Source organism: Vigna umbellata, chromosome 4, assembly GCF_029865625.1.
Source record: "Vigna umbellata cultivar VRB3 chromosome 4, Vumbellata_1.0, whole genome shotgun sequence".
NCBI classification, from domain to species: domain Eukaryota; kingdom Viridiplantae; phylum Streptophyta; class Magnoliopsida; order Fabales; family Fabaceae; genus Vigna; species Vigna umbellata.
Window position 1 is genome coordinate 9202974 of NC_142168.1, and position 16169 is coordinate 9219142.

The window sequence follows — 16169 nt, forward strand, 5'->3', positions numbered from 1 at the left end:
ATACACACACACACACACATTTAAACCTTTAATATATAATAAAAACAACACCCAATGGTTTAATTAATGATAGGAGATCAAAAGAGTATAAATGAAGTAAATTATGCATAGTTTTTCCCTTGATTTTAGTTTTCTCGTGCAGAATGCAGAAACGTATCTAAAATAATTTGGTAGGAAGTTTAACTACTTTAAAAAACGTTGACCTTATTCAACTAATAAGGTACATACAAAGATATTTTTGACACTAAATTCAATAATAGAATAGTCAAAGATAAATGTGAACATGAATAATAATACAACCTTCATTTCATTTCATATAAGGTTTGAATGATTTCTGCTTAAGCGAGAATCGAGGAAGCATGAAACCATTTCTTTACAAATTCAAAAATACTGAAATCGTGTACGAAATTGACAATGTTAATATAATTTTTATTAAATTAAAATTGTGTTTACATTTCACGATTTTAATGTAAATCCTGCTTATATTATATTATTATTTATTATTTAGGTAGAAGTCGTGTAGTAAAAATACTACTTCTCTTTTCTCATCCCGCCTTTTTTTTCTTAACTTTTTTACCTTTTCCAAAATTTCCATATGTTTTTTATTTTAAATTATTTTAATAATTCAGCTCTTTTCGTAATTATTTTAAAACTTTGACAAACAATAATGTTTGTAATAACAGCAAATATAGTGTAGTTTAGATTTTTTTTTTTATTGCAATCAATGCTGATTCTCTATTAAAGGGTTTAATTATAATTATAAAATATAGAGATATTTCTTTCTATAATAATTGAAAATTGTCGATTCTCTATGTGAAGTTTTTTATTACTTTTTCTTTCGCCTTTGATTGGTTTCCCAACATAGGCTTTTCTAAGAAGCAATGGAGAATACTCAATTATTTATTATTTTCTAAAGTTAACTATAAATTACATTGGATAGAACTTAAGTATCCTGATGTATGGTGGGGCCATAACGTCTTGATCAAGAGTGCCTAAAAACGTGATTAAGTTTATCAAGCATGCATGTCTAATCATTTACCATATATATATATATATATTAAAAAATATAAATGTAAAATGTAAAATCTAAAAAATAGTTACAAATAAAAGTGTCTTTTACAAGTAAAACTTGAATATTTTATTATAAAAATACAAAATATATAAATAAAAAAAGTTCACTATTCAAATTTTATTTTATAATGAATATAATTTTTCTAAAATTATTTTTTTAAACTATATTTTTCTTTTTGTTTGACTTAAGATTTTTAAGAACTTAATCATCTTCCAATATCAAAGTTTGTCATAAAAAGTCTAGAAAAGAGGAGTCACTACTACAAAAATTGTGTATAACAGCACGCGTCCAACATCTCATAGTTGAATAATCAACGTTAACAATGATCGGTGTTATTATTGTAAATAAATTCTTTCACGTGTTTAGTGTAACAAGCAGACAGATTCCTGGGCATGTGGCTACTACATCATGTCATGGATGAAGACAATCCTCCGAACACGAATCACAACAGAATGGACTGAGGTAAAAATTTACATTTGAAATCTTACAAATACCAATAAACTTTTCACATTTGAATGAATTTAATAATAAAGTTTCCTTGATTTTGCAGTGGTTCAACAATACCACTTTATTGCCAGAGGCCGTAATAAGGAAGATAAGAGGGGAATAGACAAAATATTTGAATCAACATTTTAAATAGCTCTAGCTTTAGGTGTTTTTTGTTTTGATGATATCATATGTTTAGCTTTTAGTTTTACTTATAAATTGATAACAGCATGGTTTAAATAAACATTGATTGATGAATTTTGTGAATATATATGAATTTGAAAACTGGGTTCTTTTTGTTTTGATGATAGCATTTGCTTTAATCTTTTAGTTTTACTTTTGAATTGGTTATGATGAATTGACAATAGCATGATTTAAACCGTGAATTGATGAATTTTGTGAATATATAAATTGAAAAACTGGTTTCTATATTTCAAGTCTGATTAAATAAACAAAAACGAACCAAATTTTAAAAAAACACTAGCGTTGACGTCGAACTATACACTGCTCGACGTAAATATACATATATTAACGTCACATGTACACTGATTGACGTTAAAACATTTACAGTGGATTACCATATGCAATGCAACGCTGGTCGAGTTCTCTCTAGCTCAGCAACGGTAACATTGATGCCCATACAATTCGACGTCAACTTTACGTTAAGTACCCAAACAAAGGATGCCAAATATTTCTTTAAATATAACTATTTATTCACATATTAGACGTCGAACTCTTTATCACTTGACGTGTCCATAAACAACAAGTAATGTCGTTCTACATAATTCGACGTCAACTTTATGTCCAACCTTTTTCTATTAGACGTCAACTTTATGTCTCGTCCCCTTATAGTGGACGCCAAATCTTCCTTTAAATATAACTATTTATTTACATATTAGATGTGGTGCGCTTTACTACTCGACGTGTATATAAACAAGTAACGTCGGCCTATAATATTTGACGTCAAAGTTACGTCTACCGATATTACGTCGGTCACGAATTCGCCGTTAAAAGCCCAAAATATTTGACGTTGTATGTTAGTTTTGTACTAGTGAGCATAATTTTGTCTAATCATAATTATTATAATAATAAGTTTATGTTTTATTTTCTTGAGTCAAATTTAGAAGTTGAACATGCATAGAAGGGTGATGTACGCATGTGGTTCAATAAGACTAAAAGTGAATTTTTGTTTGTCTAGTAGGATTGTTATGATAGACCATTAATCTAAGTATTTTGTGTACATGTATAACATTTTTGTAAGAATGGAAGTTTTTTGAGCTCTGATAAAAAAAAAACCTCAGTCTATATATAAGAGAAATAAGTTTTCTCATACGCCTTTTAAGTTAGATGATTTATGTTGTAAGGATGATCTGGATATCATTTCTAATTTGAGAAATTGGTTATGTTAATGAATTTTAGAATCGTTAATTTTTGAGAATAAATAATTAGTTTGGTGCATGCTATGTGTCTTCATGAATTTTGTGTGAGAATTGATAAACTAAGATACATGATATTAGCCAAATTAGTTCAATTTACAGGTAAATGTATTATTTTTTACACGAGAATGAAGTAGAATTATACTAACAAGACAAATTGGTTTGATTGATATATTTCTTGAAATTTTGAATCATACAAATTTGTTTGACGAGTCATTCTCACACAAAATTTAAATTTTAAAAGTTCAATAAATTTAAAGAATATTGTTTGTTGGGATAAGCCTTTAAATAAGATTTTGGTGTTCTAATTTGTTATGTGAACCTGTCACTAGTAAAAAAAGGAGATTCTCGCACATTACGCTTCGGTTTCATCAAAATCGAAACGTATCAAAATGCGGTGGCATTCCTGTAATTCTAAACACACTATATGCCTCGGTTCTCAATCACTCGAGGCCTAAAAGCCATACTGCTTCGGTTCGTAGAACCACCCGAAGCATATAAGTTTTCAAAAATAACCAAACTCTGACCTTTCAGCTGACAACTTTTTGGAGAGAGAGATACTGCCTCGGTTATCACTCAGAACCGAGGCATATATGCTTGCTCTTCCTGCACTTCCTGCCACGTTGCCCTGATGCCACTGACAACTTTTTGGAGACAGAGATACTGCCTCGGTTAACACTCAGAATCGAGGCATATATGCCTGCTCTTCCTGCACTTCCTGTCACGTTGCCCTGCTGTCACTGACAACTTCAAAGATACTACCTCGGTTAGCACTCAAAACCAAGGCAGTATAGTCTGCTAAAAACTACTCCCTCTGAACATTCTACATTCTAGTACAATAAGATACTGCCTCGGGTGCTTGAAACCGAGACCATAGAGGCTTTTCCGCTTCGGATGGGCGGCTAACCGAGGCATATAGCTCAATTTAATTTGAAAAATTGAATTTACTAAAATTAATTTTGTGAAAAACTCATTATCTCATAGAAGATTGGTTGGACAGGCATAAGTCATATTCTTATATCACTACAAGAAAAATGGCATTTATATACGGCCGAAATCCGTATATAACACCGAAAATCCGTATAAAAAGTGGTGTTATATACGGATTATATACGGTCAAAAATCCGTATATAAAAAGGTCGTAGGTAAGATTACATACGGATAATCCGTATATAAATTATATACGGATAATCCGTATATAAATTATATACGGATAATCCGTATATAAATTATATACGGATAATCCGTATATAAATTATATACGGATAATCCGTATATAAATTATATACGGATAATCCGTATATAAATTATATACGGATTATCCGTATATAAATTATATACGGATAATCCGTATATAAATTATATACGGATATTCCGTATATAAATTATATACGGATATTCCGTATATAAATTATATACGGATATTCCGTATATAACTTATATACGGATAATCCGTATATAATTTACATACCGCTGACTTGAAAGCAGACCTGGTCATCCAACATCCAAAAAGAGACAATTTACAAGACCTGCCCATACCACACAGACAATTCACAAGACCTGGACATTATATCCATTCACAAATTTGATAAATAAATTAAGTGTTTAAAACCTACAAACATGCATTTCACATTAATAATAAGAAAGTTTACATAATTGTTAATCATAATAAGTTCAAATAACATGTTCAAAGTCATTGAGAGAATAAGTGTGAGTCATACACATGTCCTACTTCTAAAAACATAACTAGTAATCTCCATAAATAGTATCATCTTGTGGTTGATCTGTTGGTTGCTGTGGTTGATCTGTTGGTTGCTGTGGTTGCTGTGGTTGTTGTGGTTGTTGTGGTTGAACATTAGCTTGTGGCTGATTCTGGGATTGAAGAAATTGTTGTGCAATTACGGCTGCAGGAGGTGGAAGATACTGCATCATGACACCAATAAAGCCTTGCAATTGAGAGTTCATCTGTCGAAGTTGGTCATCATGGGTTGATACTCGTGTGTGGAGGTTAAGAATGTCCTCTGCAATCGGTTGCTGAGAAGAAGATGCCTGTGTCTGTTGTATGTAACTATCGACACAGTCATCTTGAGCACTGACATTTCCAATGCCGTATACGCGTCCCTTGTACCTTCCACCAGCAACATCCAACCAACATTGGTTCCTCAATCTTTCCTCATCTGCAGGGTCTAGGGGAGCACATGTTGAAGCCCCAACGGATGCTGTCTCAGATCTTATTTGAGAAAATCTGGCTTCAAACTCTTCCTGTTAAATGAATATCGTTAAATAGATAGACCTAAGAATTATATAACCTAATAAAGAATAAGTTAGTAGAAACTAACATGTGTCCGCCTAGACCTTTCATCGACAAATTCTCCTGTTGATGCTCGAATATGTGTCTGCTGAAATATTTCATCAACATGCACTGACCGACCAAGCTCCTGTGACTGCAAGCAAAGAAGATGTTAGTTGTTAACATCAAATATTTTTAAAGTTTATCCGTATAGAAATGTAAAAATAAATTTATATGTACCAGACGAATTGCATGCTCATGCACGCTAATGGATCCCCCAGTGTGCAAACAACCACCCTTGTCAGATGTCCTGTTCTTTTTGGCCGTTTCACATTTTTGTCTATAAAGTGGCATGTTCCACTTCTCCAAAAGACCATTCCAAACATTATCCCCCATCCAATCAGGTTTTTTTCCTTCTGTTCGAGCTTTTTTAAACATCTCAGATAATCTATGAGATGCTTTTGTGTGGAAATTTTTTTTCACCTTTTCTTCATGGTTAGACCTCCATGAAACCTTTCTCTGTTGACAAAAAAGATGAATATTGGATAAGATAATTGAGGACCTTAACATTTAAAATTAACTGTAGTACATAATGTAAATGAACACAAGTGTACCTTAAAACGCTCAAAGAAAACATCTCTTCGACTCTGAGGTATTTGTCCCCATGTCACCCATGGCTCGTCAAACTGTGCCTTGATGGTGGCTGTGATTGCTTTGGATGCTGTTTTTGTTGGATAAAACCTATACCAAAATAAAAGTCAAATATTAGAATAATACAGTATATGCTTGGAACATTAAATTGATGTTTTCTTACCCTCCTCCAATAGGTGTAATGATTGGACGATTGTTGGAAACATCTTCAAAGTCATTGGCTGCTGAACTTGAACGTGGAGGGTTATCCCCTATAGGAGATGGTGATGGCATATTTGTGGGAGTTGTTGGGTTAGAACCAACATGGGGGGAGGGTGATCTCCATTGATCAGCAGCAAATTGTTGTGAACTAGGTGTGACAGGAGGAACTTCCAACGAAGGTGGAATTGATGGTGGAGTAGGTGTCAAACCAGGAACTTGTAATGGTGGTGGAACAAATCTAGCAGTGGAGGTAGAGGTAGGTGTAGATGGCTGACTACTTGAAGCATTTACGTTATTGAAACGGTTTAACAACTTGACCATATAAGATTTCTTCTTGCCCTTCTCCTTATCTGATTTTGATGAAGGTGGAATAGGAGGGTCACAACCATCTGATGCCATATTCTTCAACAAAAAACAAAATTATGGGGTCAATTTATTTTTACAATTGAATGGAAAGGAAAAGTAAGAAAAGAACATTTTGTGTTATTATCATATTACCTATTAAATGTGCAGGGAAAATGTATTGAAATTGCAAAACCTATTATTGAAGCCTTGAAAAGGAAAGGTGCTTCTGCTATGGGATTTGTTGGTTTCTGTTGGGGTGGTAAGTGGCATATATGGGTTCTAATTATCTCAAGGTTGCTAATTCCTCATATACGGGTTCTCAAACCTTCTTCCTCCAAACATAGCAATTAGAATCCTTAATTTCCACCAAGTGACAACATCTGTTTCTCTCAAAATATTTAAGCAACTAATAGTTAATCCCTTCATAATCAATTTGATCTGCACTTCTTGTAATTAACTCAGTTTGTTCTTCAAATATTCCACTTTTTTGACTATTAAAGTTTGTTCTTTGAAGAATGATGCAGATAAACTGTACAAAAAGCTCACCAATCTTAAACAAAAGAATGATGCTCCTAAAAGGCATCAGCGAGATGGCTGTTTGGGAATTTGTGGCCGGAAAGTCCATATTGTAGATCACTATGAGAGGAGATTGGGTGATATAGAAGATAATGTGAGACTGGAACAGTCCTCTGTAGAAGCAAAGGTAAACTATCTTGTTCAGCCACTAAGAACCTACATTACTGGAATTCTGAGAAAATAATTATGTTTCCTCTTAAGTGTAAAGTTGTTTAATATCTGGTTTGGATTGTAAGGTGCCTGATAGCGAACTGAAATGCTTGGATTATCATTTGCATAAACTAGATTACTGTATTCCTATAGCTGCTTCACAGTCTCTTCCTGTTTACTGATATGGAAACTTGAGAGCAGAGGGAATATGTCTTTTCGCAATCTTCATTTATTGAAAAAATGTTCTATTTGGGTTATGGCTTTTCACCCACAACTTTTTCCCTTGCAGCAAAGTCAATTACTTAACTGTTGCAGATGGATGAAGCTTCTTTTCAAGCCTAGCTAGTTAGGGTAATGTGTTGAAGGACAGACATCATATGCAGAAGCTAATGTGTTGGTAATTTTGGCAGAGACTGATTGGGTTAAGAAGAAGATAAAAAATAATGAATTGTCTAGAATTGGTTCTGGGGAATGGGTATTTGGTTCAAATCCGAATACCAGTTTTCTATTGGAGTGTTGAAAGCAGAGTAATTATTAGAAACTTGCTGTCCCAGAAACTTATCTGTATAAAGAGTATTCTCTGCTGAAAAACTACAAATAACATCACACTTGCTTAATTACATTCTACTAATCATCACATGGATCTCAGTTCCAACTAATGTATAAACATACGAGACCTTCTCAAACACAGCCAAACACAAGTATTCATCTTTATCTGCAAGCATTATGCAGTTTTCTGGTTCATATATACAGGATATCATAATTTATGATTAATACATTATGAAAAACAAGTTTTTAAAAGAGTCATTCATACACAACTTACAAGTTTGGTACACAATGTTCAGCTGTTAAAGGGAATCTTAATCTTTTTAAAGTTAGATACCCTAGGAATTCATGCACCAGGTTCGTCTCACTAATTGGTTCTAAGATTGATCATTGGCTTAAAAGTCTGGTGAGATCATTTGATCATTTGGTTTTTAAAAGGGTCATTCAGCTGCAACTTACAAGCTTGCTATATAATCATAATGTTTGAGAATAAAAGATAGGGTATCTTTTTTAAAGTTAGTTCTGATAGAAATTCATGTACCAGGTTCATCTCAACAAAGTATTCTTTTCGTTGAGTTTGGTACAATTAATAATTAAGAGATGTATAGAAACTCATCTCAACCACAAAATTCACATTGTAACCCGTAATTAGTAGAGTTAACCCACATAGGCACAAAGCAATTTTGCTACTGATTCAGTGAAAGACCACATAAAGGTCTATATAAGCACTAGGTGTCTGATAGATAGCTTAAAGCAAAGCATATATTTTTTATTATTCTAACTTTTATGTCTTAAAACTAAAAATTTTAGTCAGCATAATAATGATGAGAAAGACAAATATAAAAAGAGAAAATATATATGGCCTAAAGACATTACAAAACCAAATAGTTCTTTTAAGCCCTTTGAAATCACCCACTGGATAGAGGTGCACAAATAAGTGAGCTCCACTGGATAAGTTCATTGAAAAGGTTGTTTTATATATTACATTCATTCCAAGTATTTATGTTCTTGAATACGTATTTACTGTTCTTGATAAAATTTAAGTGGATTAGAAGATGGATAGATAGATCTACAGTTTGGAAGCAGGAGGTGAATAATCCAATCTTTTATATTCTTGAAGATTAAAATATAAAAGATTTATTTGTAAAAATCATGTGATGTTTAAACCAGTAAAGATATTAGATTTTCATGAATAAAACAGTTAACTGAATTGTACTGAACTAAAAAATAGTTCAGACAGTTACTTTGAGATGTTTTTAAGTACATTACAGTTTTACAGTTTTCCTAAACTAGTTTATAGTTAACTATAAAATTTGACAATACAATGTAGTACAGTGTGCTTTGCCCACCCCTAATCAAAATAACACGGAAATTGAAATTACATAAATTAATTCATCACTTGTTCTTTCTCCCCTCTACAAGTATGGGTTTATGATCACCCATGGGTACACCAACACATCGTAACTCTATTCACTGCTAGAACTGTGAAATGAATCTTCATCCTCATCTTCACTTTGTCCCTCTTCACTGCATTCTTCTTCCGATTCACTTGTTTCTTCATCCATATAGCGTTGAACTGATTGTACATTGTTGGGGTCCACTTCTTCAAGACCGGCTTCTATATCTTGCAATCGGATAACTTCTTCAACTTGAATGATGTCATTAACATGTGACATTTCCTCCACTTGGTATGGCTCAATGGCATCTACCTCATTAGAGTCTATACGACCTCTAGGTTTGGTCTTTATTGCAACACACCAACCCCGTTTGTCGGTGCGCGATGCAGGATATGGTACATAATACACTTGTTCTACATTATGTGCAATTATAAAAGGATCAAACAAGATATATCTTTTATCCATTCGAATATCCACAGTGCCATACTTTGAATCCACTCTTGTCCCTATTCTTGATGGATCAAACCAATCACAATAAAATAATACAACCTTCTTTTCAATGGTTGAGGTATTATACTCGAGCTCATATATGTGCTTAATGACACCATAGAAATCATCTTCACCCCCTTCTGTAAGGCCTTTAACATGAACCCCACTATTTATAGTCTTCTTGCCCTGGCTCCATGCATGGGTATGAAATTTATATCCATTGACAAAGTAGGTATGCCATTCCTTCACACATCTTAAAGGACCAAGTGATAAATCTCTAAGATGTTGGTTTCTGACACTTAAAGGATCGTTATGAACCTACAAAAATATATGAACCTATTCAATATAATTAAAAATGAGGAGATATGTGAATAACAAATTTATGTCGAAGAATTTGATAAGTTGTACTTGATCCCTGAACCACAATGGGAAATTTGCATGTATATGTGTCGAACTGTTTGACTCTGAAAGTTGATAGGTATGTAAGAATGATCTGTCCATAGGTATGAGAATATTCAGTCAATATCAATTTAATATGATGAAAACAAAATCCATAGACAAATGCAATTTATTTGGAGCCTTACTGAAGATAAGGTTGAACTTCATCGCAATTGATCAAGAGATGAACATGAGCTGATCTCAATTCTTCGTCACTTAGCCAATGAGTTGATTCCCTCCCGGAATGACGACCACCTTCGTCAAACACTGATAATGTTGTCCTTTCAACTTCAGTGTCTACTTCATTTCTCATGCTTTGTGGTGTTAACATAAAGTTCTTGAAGTAGTGTGAACAAAAATGAGTTGTTTCTTTGTGCAAATATGATGCCACTATTGATCCTTCAACCCTAGCTTTATTCTTAACTGAACGTTTAGCATATCCCATAAACCTACAATTTAAGAAAGTGGTATGTTAGTTTCAATATGTGTTGCATCTAAATTCAACTGTTGAATGAGATATTGTCACCTTTCAAATGGGTACATCCACCTATATTGGACCGGTCCACCAAGTCTTGCCTCATATGGAAGATGTACAGGGAGATGTTCCATACAATCAAAGAATGAGGGGGGGAATATTCTCTCCATCTTGCAAATAATCATTGGAATGTTTTCTTCCATCTTCCGAAGGTCGACCTCATTCAATGTTGTACAACATAAATCTCTAAAGAAATGACTTACTTCTGTAATGGGATTGAGAACATGAGTCGGTAAAGAACTAAACGCTATAGGAAGTAAGCATTCCATAAACACATGGCAGTCATGACTTTTCATCCCAATGACCTTTCCCCTATTCACATCAACACACCTTGACAAGTTAGAAGAATATCCGTCAGGCATCCTAAGATCTTTCAACCACTGACAGACCTGTTTTGATTGGTCTACTGAAAGTGTATAATTAGCTTTTGGCTTGTACATCTTTCCATTTGTATGAGTTTTGAGCTCCAAGTCTTTTCGTTTACAATACAAGCCTAAATCCATTCGAGCCTTTTCATTGTCTTTTGACTTTCCACTGACATTCATCACAGTATTAAAAATGTTGTCAAAAAAATTCTTCTCAATATGCATGAAATCAAGATTATGCCTTAACAAATTATCCTTCCAATATGGTAGATCCCAAAAGATGTTTTTTTTCGTCCAATTATGCCACTCACCGTATCCATCTATTCTTGGCGCACCATTTTCAGTTACTTTAGGATAACCATTAACTCTATTCCAAACTTCTGTTCCCGTCAAATATGGTGGCGCGTCTTCCATGTCCACTTCCCCCTTTTTGAAAGCATTCTTATTTCTCCTAAAGGCATGGTCATTTGGTAAAAACCTCCGATGGGAGTCAAACCACGAATTTTTTCGCCCATTATATAATCTAAAAGCCTTTGAATGCTCCATGCAATGTGGACAAGCCAATTTACCATGGGTGCTCCATCCAGACAGCATACCATAAGCAGGAAAATCATTAATTGTCCACATTAGCATCGCCCTCATGATAAAGTTTTGTCGCCTTGAAATATCGTATGTGATGACACCACTCCACAACTTTTTCAAGTCATCTATCAAGGGCTCTAGGTATACATCAATGCGTACTTTTGGATTGAATGGCCCCGGAATAAGACAAGTCAAAAACATGTAGGGTTTAGACATGCACATTTCTGGAGGTAGGTTGTACGGCGTGACAATTACTGGCCAACACGAATATGGTATAGATGACGCCTGCACATATGGATTAAAACCATCGGAGCATAAACCAAGTCGAACGTTGCGTGGCTCAATGGAAAAATCACGATGTACTCTATCAAAGTGCCTCCACGCCTCTCCATCACACGGATGACGCAAAACACCATTTGACGACCTGTTGTGATGGTGCCATGTCATTTCTGTTGCAGTTTCTTTTGAGGCATACATTCTTTGAAGTCTTGGAATTATTGGCAAATAGAACATGGATTTAACGGGAACTTTTTTTTTTGAACTTGCTCCTGTCTTGTGTTGTTGATACCTTGGCTTCCCACAAAATTTGCATTCAACTAACGCTCCATCCATCTTACCATATTCATTATCATAGAATAGCATGCAACCATCCACACAACAATCAATCCTCTGCGATTGTAATCCCAGCTTCGACACTATCTTTTTTGCATCGTAGTAAGTTTTTGGTAAACCACATTTGTGTGGTGTTACATCCAAAAGCATTTTTGCAAAAAAATCTATGCATTGGTTAGGAATATTCCAATTGGACTTGCAAGCTAAAAGCCTCACACACATTGATAATTTGGAGTCTGATGCTCCTTCATACAAAGGCGTATTTGCCTCCAACAAAAGGTTATAAAACCTTTGAGTTTCTTCATTTGGAGCCTCTTCTATGTTAGAAGAATTTGATGCTTGCAAGGGTTGTCTTTGTATGAGAGCATCATGGACCATGTCTTCCATCGTCATAACTTGTTCATTTGGTTCACCTTCTGTCTCCACACCCCTGAAAGTCACATCATTATCTAAATCAGCTTCTTGCATGGTTTCCCCGTGATCCTCCCAAATGAAATAATTAGGCTTGAAACCGTTTTTATACAGGTGAACCTTCACAACTCTTTCGTTCAAAATCTTTGTACAATCGCACTTTGAACATGGACATCGAAGCCCCCCATCTCTTTGATAACGGTCTTGTTCACAAGCTTTAATTATAAACTCTTCAACACCCAATACAAATGACTCTTTCAACGCACCTCTTCCTCTATAACACCTATCGTACATCCATGAACGATTTGGTGGAACTTGATCCATGTTCTGTATACATATCAATTAACGACAAATTAGCCATTACTTAATACAAGGCTAAATTAATTATGTATTACAAGTTTTCCTTCAAGGAAAAGTAATAAGAAAGTTCAACACTAAAAAATCAGTAATTGAATTTCCATCACTGCTCCTTGGAAGGTAATGTTAGGTAAGTACTTAGTCATGTTAGTTTAAAAGGTTTGGCATATTACATGGGGTATAGATGTTCATGCTTTATGAAAAGTGATGTTGTTATAATGAGTACACATGATTTGATAATTTGGGGTGTTGTTTGTGTATGAAAAAGTGTCATGGATACACTTTAAAACCATGTATATTGTGGATATCTTGTTTTTAGCCTCTTGCATTAAGTATACAATGGTGGGGCACTTATCTATACTCTTTGACCAAGAGTGCGGGTAAGAGAGTATTGAGTATTCTCTTCCATTGTTTAAAGAGAAAAGAACGAGTTTTAAGTATGAGAGGAGTGGAAGTGAGGTTTGAGTGAGTTGGGGTACATGGGTTGATACAAATAATGATGAAAGTAGACCTTTTTGGTGTCAATGCTGTGGAAAAAGATCATGAAAGAATAATGATCTCTGGCATCCTTGCACATACATTTCTGAAATTCAGAAATCAATAAAATGCGTTCGATATTTATCAGAAAATAACCATAGCTGAATAACATCCTATTCAATATATGGGAAAGGAGGAGAACGTATTCCAATTTAAAAGGAGAAAATTTATTCGGGAAAACACAATAACAAGTGACTTTTTGCTAACAAAACATGCCTAAATCTTTAGAAACACCTAGCATCAGTGACTGTTGACTAGAGGGGGAATGGACAGAATTGGGTGGCTGCTGTAGTGATGCAGAAGAAATACCACTGAGACTAGTGGACTGGACCCCAAGTCCAATACCAGATTGAGAAGAAACAGATGAGCCATGAGAGTTAAACTGCATACATTACACTACGTCATATAAAATACATTTTTCTGATGTAAGAAACTATGTCATACAAGGAGTTATAGGTTATATATTATCATTTAACAGAAAAATAAGTTTTAGTCACATTAAATTATTCATAAATAAAAGTACATATGGAAGGAAAATTGAAAATGAAAACATAAAGCTTCAAGAAAAACACCATTAACAACACTTTAAAATGAGAACTAACAGTATGCCATATTTACTTACTGATACTTATAACACATATTAAGAAAACAGAAAAAAAAAAGAACTTTGTATTGAATATCCGAGTTTACAAGTGATGAGCTTCTGTTGACAGCAAATGCATATAGACTACAGAGGCTCATTTAAATGATGAAATCAATTATAACAGCTGACTAACAAGCATCCAGTGACGCTGTACAACTTTCTCCATCACTTTGTACTGAAACAGATTTAAAAATAAGTGTCCAATTTAGCTTGGAATATTAAGAGGACCAATGCTTATGTAGTAAAGAACCACATTAAAAATCAAGAAAAAAGTAACACTAGAAGAACATGCATGTTTAGGCTGGATAGCTCAATTTTTGTGGACCGTAATGAATCTTCTAGAAAAAAAAAACAAGCAAAGAAAAGACAAATTTGATAAACAACTACCTGTTGCAAAAGGGGGTTTTGCTGCTGGGCAGAAAACTGCTTATGGTTTCCCCCAACAAGAGAAGGCATATTACTTTTGCAGATTTAATAAAACAGTACATTCAAAGCTGGCTGGTTCAAATAAAGACTCAAAGAATGCCTAAACACTAGATCTAACTACAGGATATCAGCTAGAAGATTTAAAGTGACCTAAAACCACACAAAGACAGCAAGCACGGTGCAAACACTTTATTTAAAACTGTGACAGTTTTGAAATCCAGAATTTAATCAACTCAACCATTCATTTTTCAATTCTGTGATTGATTGGAGTTGCTATCCCTTGAGACATGCTTAAAATCATAAAAGAAACTTGTCTCAAGCTTTATACACAACAAAACTGAGCAGAAACAGTATTGACCAAAGCAGACCAGAAATTGAATTGGAGAATTGTGAAACAAAGACAAGACAAGCTACTGAAAGTAGGGAACTCAGGTATGCATTTTGCATTTTAGTGATTAACAAGAGTTGCTACTACTTGAAACATGTATAACAATAGTAAACACACTTGTACCAAGATTCAAAACTACAAAATCTGACCAACAACAGTGAGCACAACTTGAAACCAGTGAAGAATATTGATGCAGATTTTTGAAATCATAGTGTGAGGAATTCAACCAGTCATTTTGGTTTTCTGAGATTAATATGAGTTTGCAATCAGTTTAAACACATTTAGACTCATAAAGCAGATTTGGTCAAAGCTTGAAACACCAGAAAACTGGACCAAAGCAGATTATAACAACTCAATGCAGAAAGTACAGTTTATGGACAGTTTGCTACTGGAACCAAAATGTGCAATGCTACTTGACTCAACTGATCAAAGCTGGACATGATGCCGTTTCTTTATATGATCAATCAGAGACCTAGCAACTGCTTAAGGCACAACCAAACCGAAAAAGAAAAAAAAATACAGCTGAACAGAATCAAAATATTAATGACAGAATAACACTGCAACACTTTTGCACATGACTGGACAAAACTGAAATTGATTTATAAAGCTGAATTTGAACTCAAACAAACAAAGTGCACCGATTAAAATGATGAAGAAACATTAAGGAACAACTGAATGAACACAAACTGCAAGCTCAAGTACGAATTAAGCCAAACAGAATTGAAAAAAAATATTTGAATTGGTTAAGATGTAGGTTACCATTTTAGGTTACAGATGAATACAACACAAAACAACTATTCTATCAAGGATACAAAAGGAAAATGTGATAGGTTTGGAATTGGTTATAAGAGGAGGGATAAGAGGTATAACTGAATATGTCTGACGATAATTCTAGCATTAGCAAAACCAATGGTGGGAGAAGAGAGCGTGATCAGGGGGAAACAGCGTCTTCCTCAAGATGGAGGAAATTAGACATTTCTGTTTTTGCCGGAGAGGAGGCTTATGGATTCGATTAAAGGTGTGATTGAGGAAGAGAGGATGCAGGCTGTCTTGATTGCTTTGGAAGGTAAAGATTTGAATTGCTTTCTAACACCATAGGTAGCTAAACTACAAGAAAAAATATGGCAGAAGGCATGATAGCCAACAACAGACAAAAAGAATAATAAAGATATCTATAAAAGCTAAATATAGATAATAGAATAAAAGTATTATATGTAAATACATGTAATCCATGTC

The 16169-nt window shown here is 34.1% G+C and overlaps 2 protein-coding genes across 2 annotated transcripts; both read right to left on the reverse strand.

Moving 5' to 3' along the window:
- Nucleotides 1-4597: 4597 nt before the first annotated feature.
- On the reverse strand, nt 4598-6535 carry LOC148199202 (uncharacterized). Its single transcript, XM_088113814.1, has 5 exons — nt 6099-6535; nt 5899-6025; nt 5525-5803; nt 5334-5438; nt 4598-5256 (listed from the first exon to the last, which is right to left on the reverse strand). The coding sequence occupies exons 1-5, from the start codon at nt 6533-6535 to the stop codon at nt 4741-4743; spliced, it is 1464 nt and encodes a 487-aa protein (XP_087969940.1). The 3' UTR covers nt 4598-4740.
- A 3684-nt stretch (nt 6536-10219) lies between these two features.
- Nucleotides 10220-12944, reverse strand: LOC148199203 (uncharacterized). The gene is made up of 2 exons (XM_088113813.1): nt 10604-12944; nt 10220-10526 (listed from the first exon to the last, which is right to left on the reverse strand). Exons 1-2 carry the CDS (start codon nt 12904-12906, stop codon nt 10220-10222), a joined length of 2610 nt encoding a protein of 869 aa, XP_087969939.1. The 5' UTR covers nt 12907-12944.
- Between the last annotated feature and the right edge of the window lie 3225 nt (nt 12945-16169).

Bases quoted from the DNA above. Each gene is read 5' to 3' on its own strand.
- LOC148199202 (XM_088113814.1), bottom strand. From the start codon at position 6,535: ATGGCATCAGATGGTTGTGACCCTCCTATTCCACCTTCATCAAAATCA. The intron at 5,804-5,898 runs GTACACTTGTGT...TTTTGTCAACAG, and splicing joins TTTTCTTTGAGCGTTTTAAG to AGAAAGGTTTCATGGAGGTC. The intron at 5,439-5,524 runs GTACATATAAAT...CTTTGCTTGCAG, and splicing joins ATGAGCATGCAATTCGTCTG to TCACAGGAGCTTGGTCGGTC.
- LOC148199203 (XM_088113813.1), bottom strand. From the start codon at position 12,906: ATGGATCAAGTTCCACCAAATCGTTCATGGATGTACGATAGGTGTTAT. The intron at 10,527-10,603 runs GTGACAATATCT...CTTAAATTGTAG, and splicing joins TGGATGTACCCATTTGAAAG to GTTTATGGGATATGCTAAAC.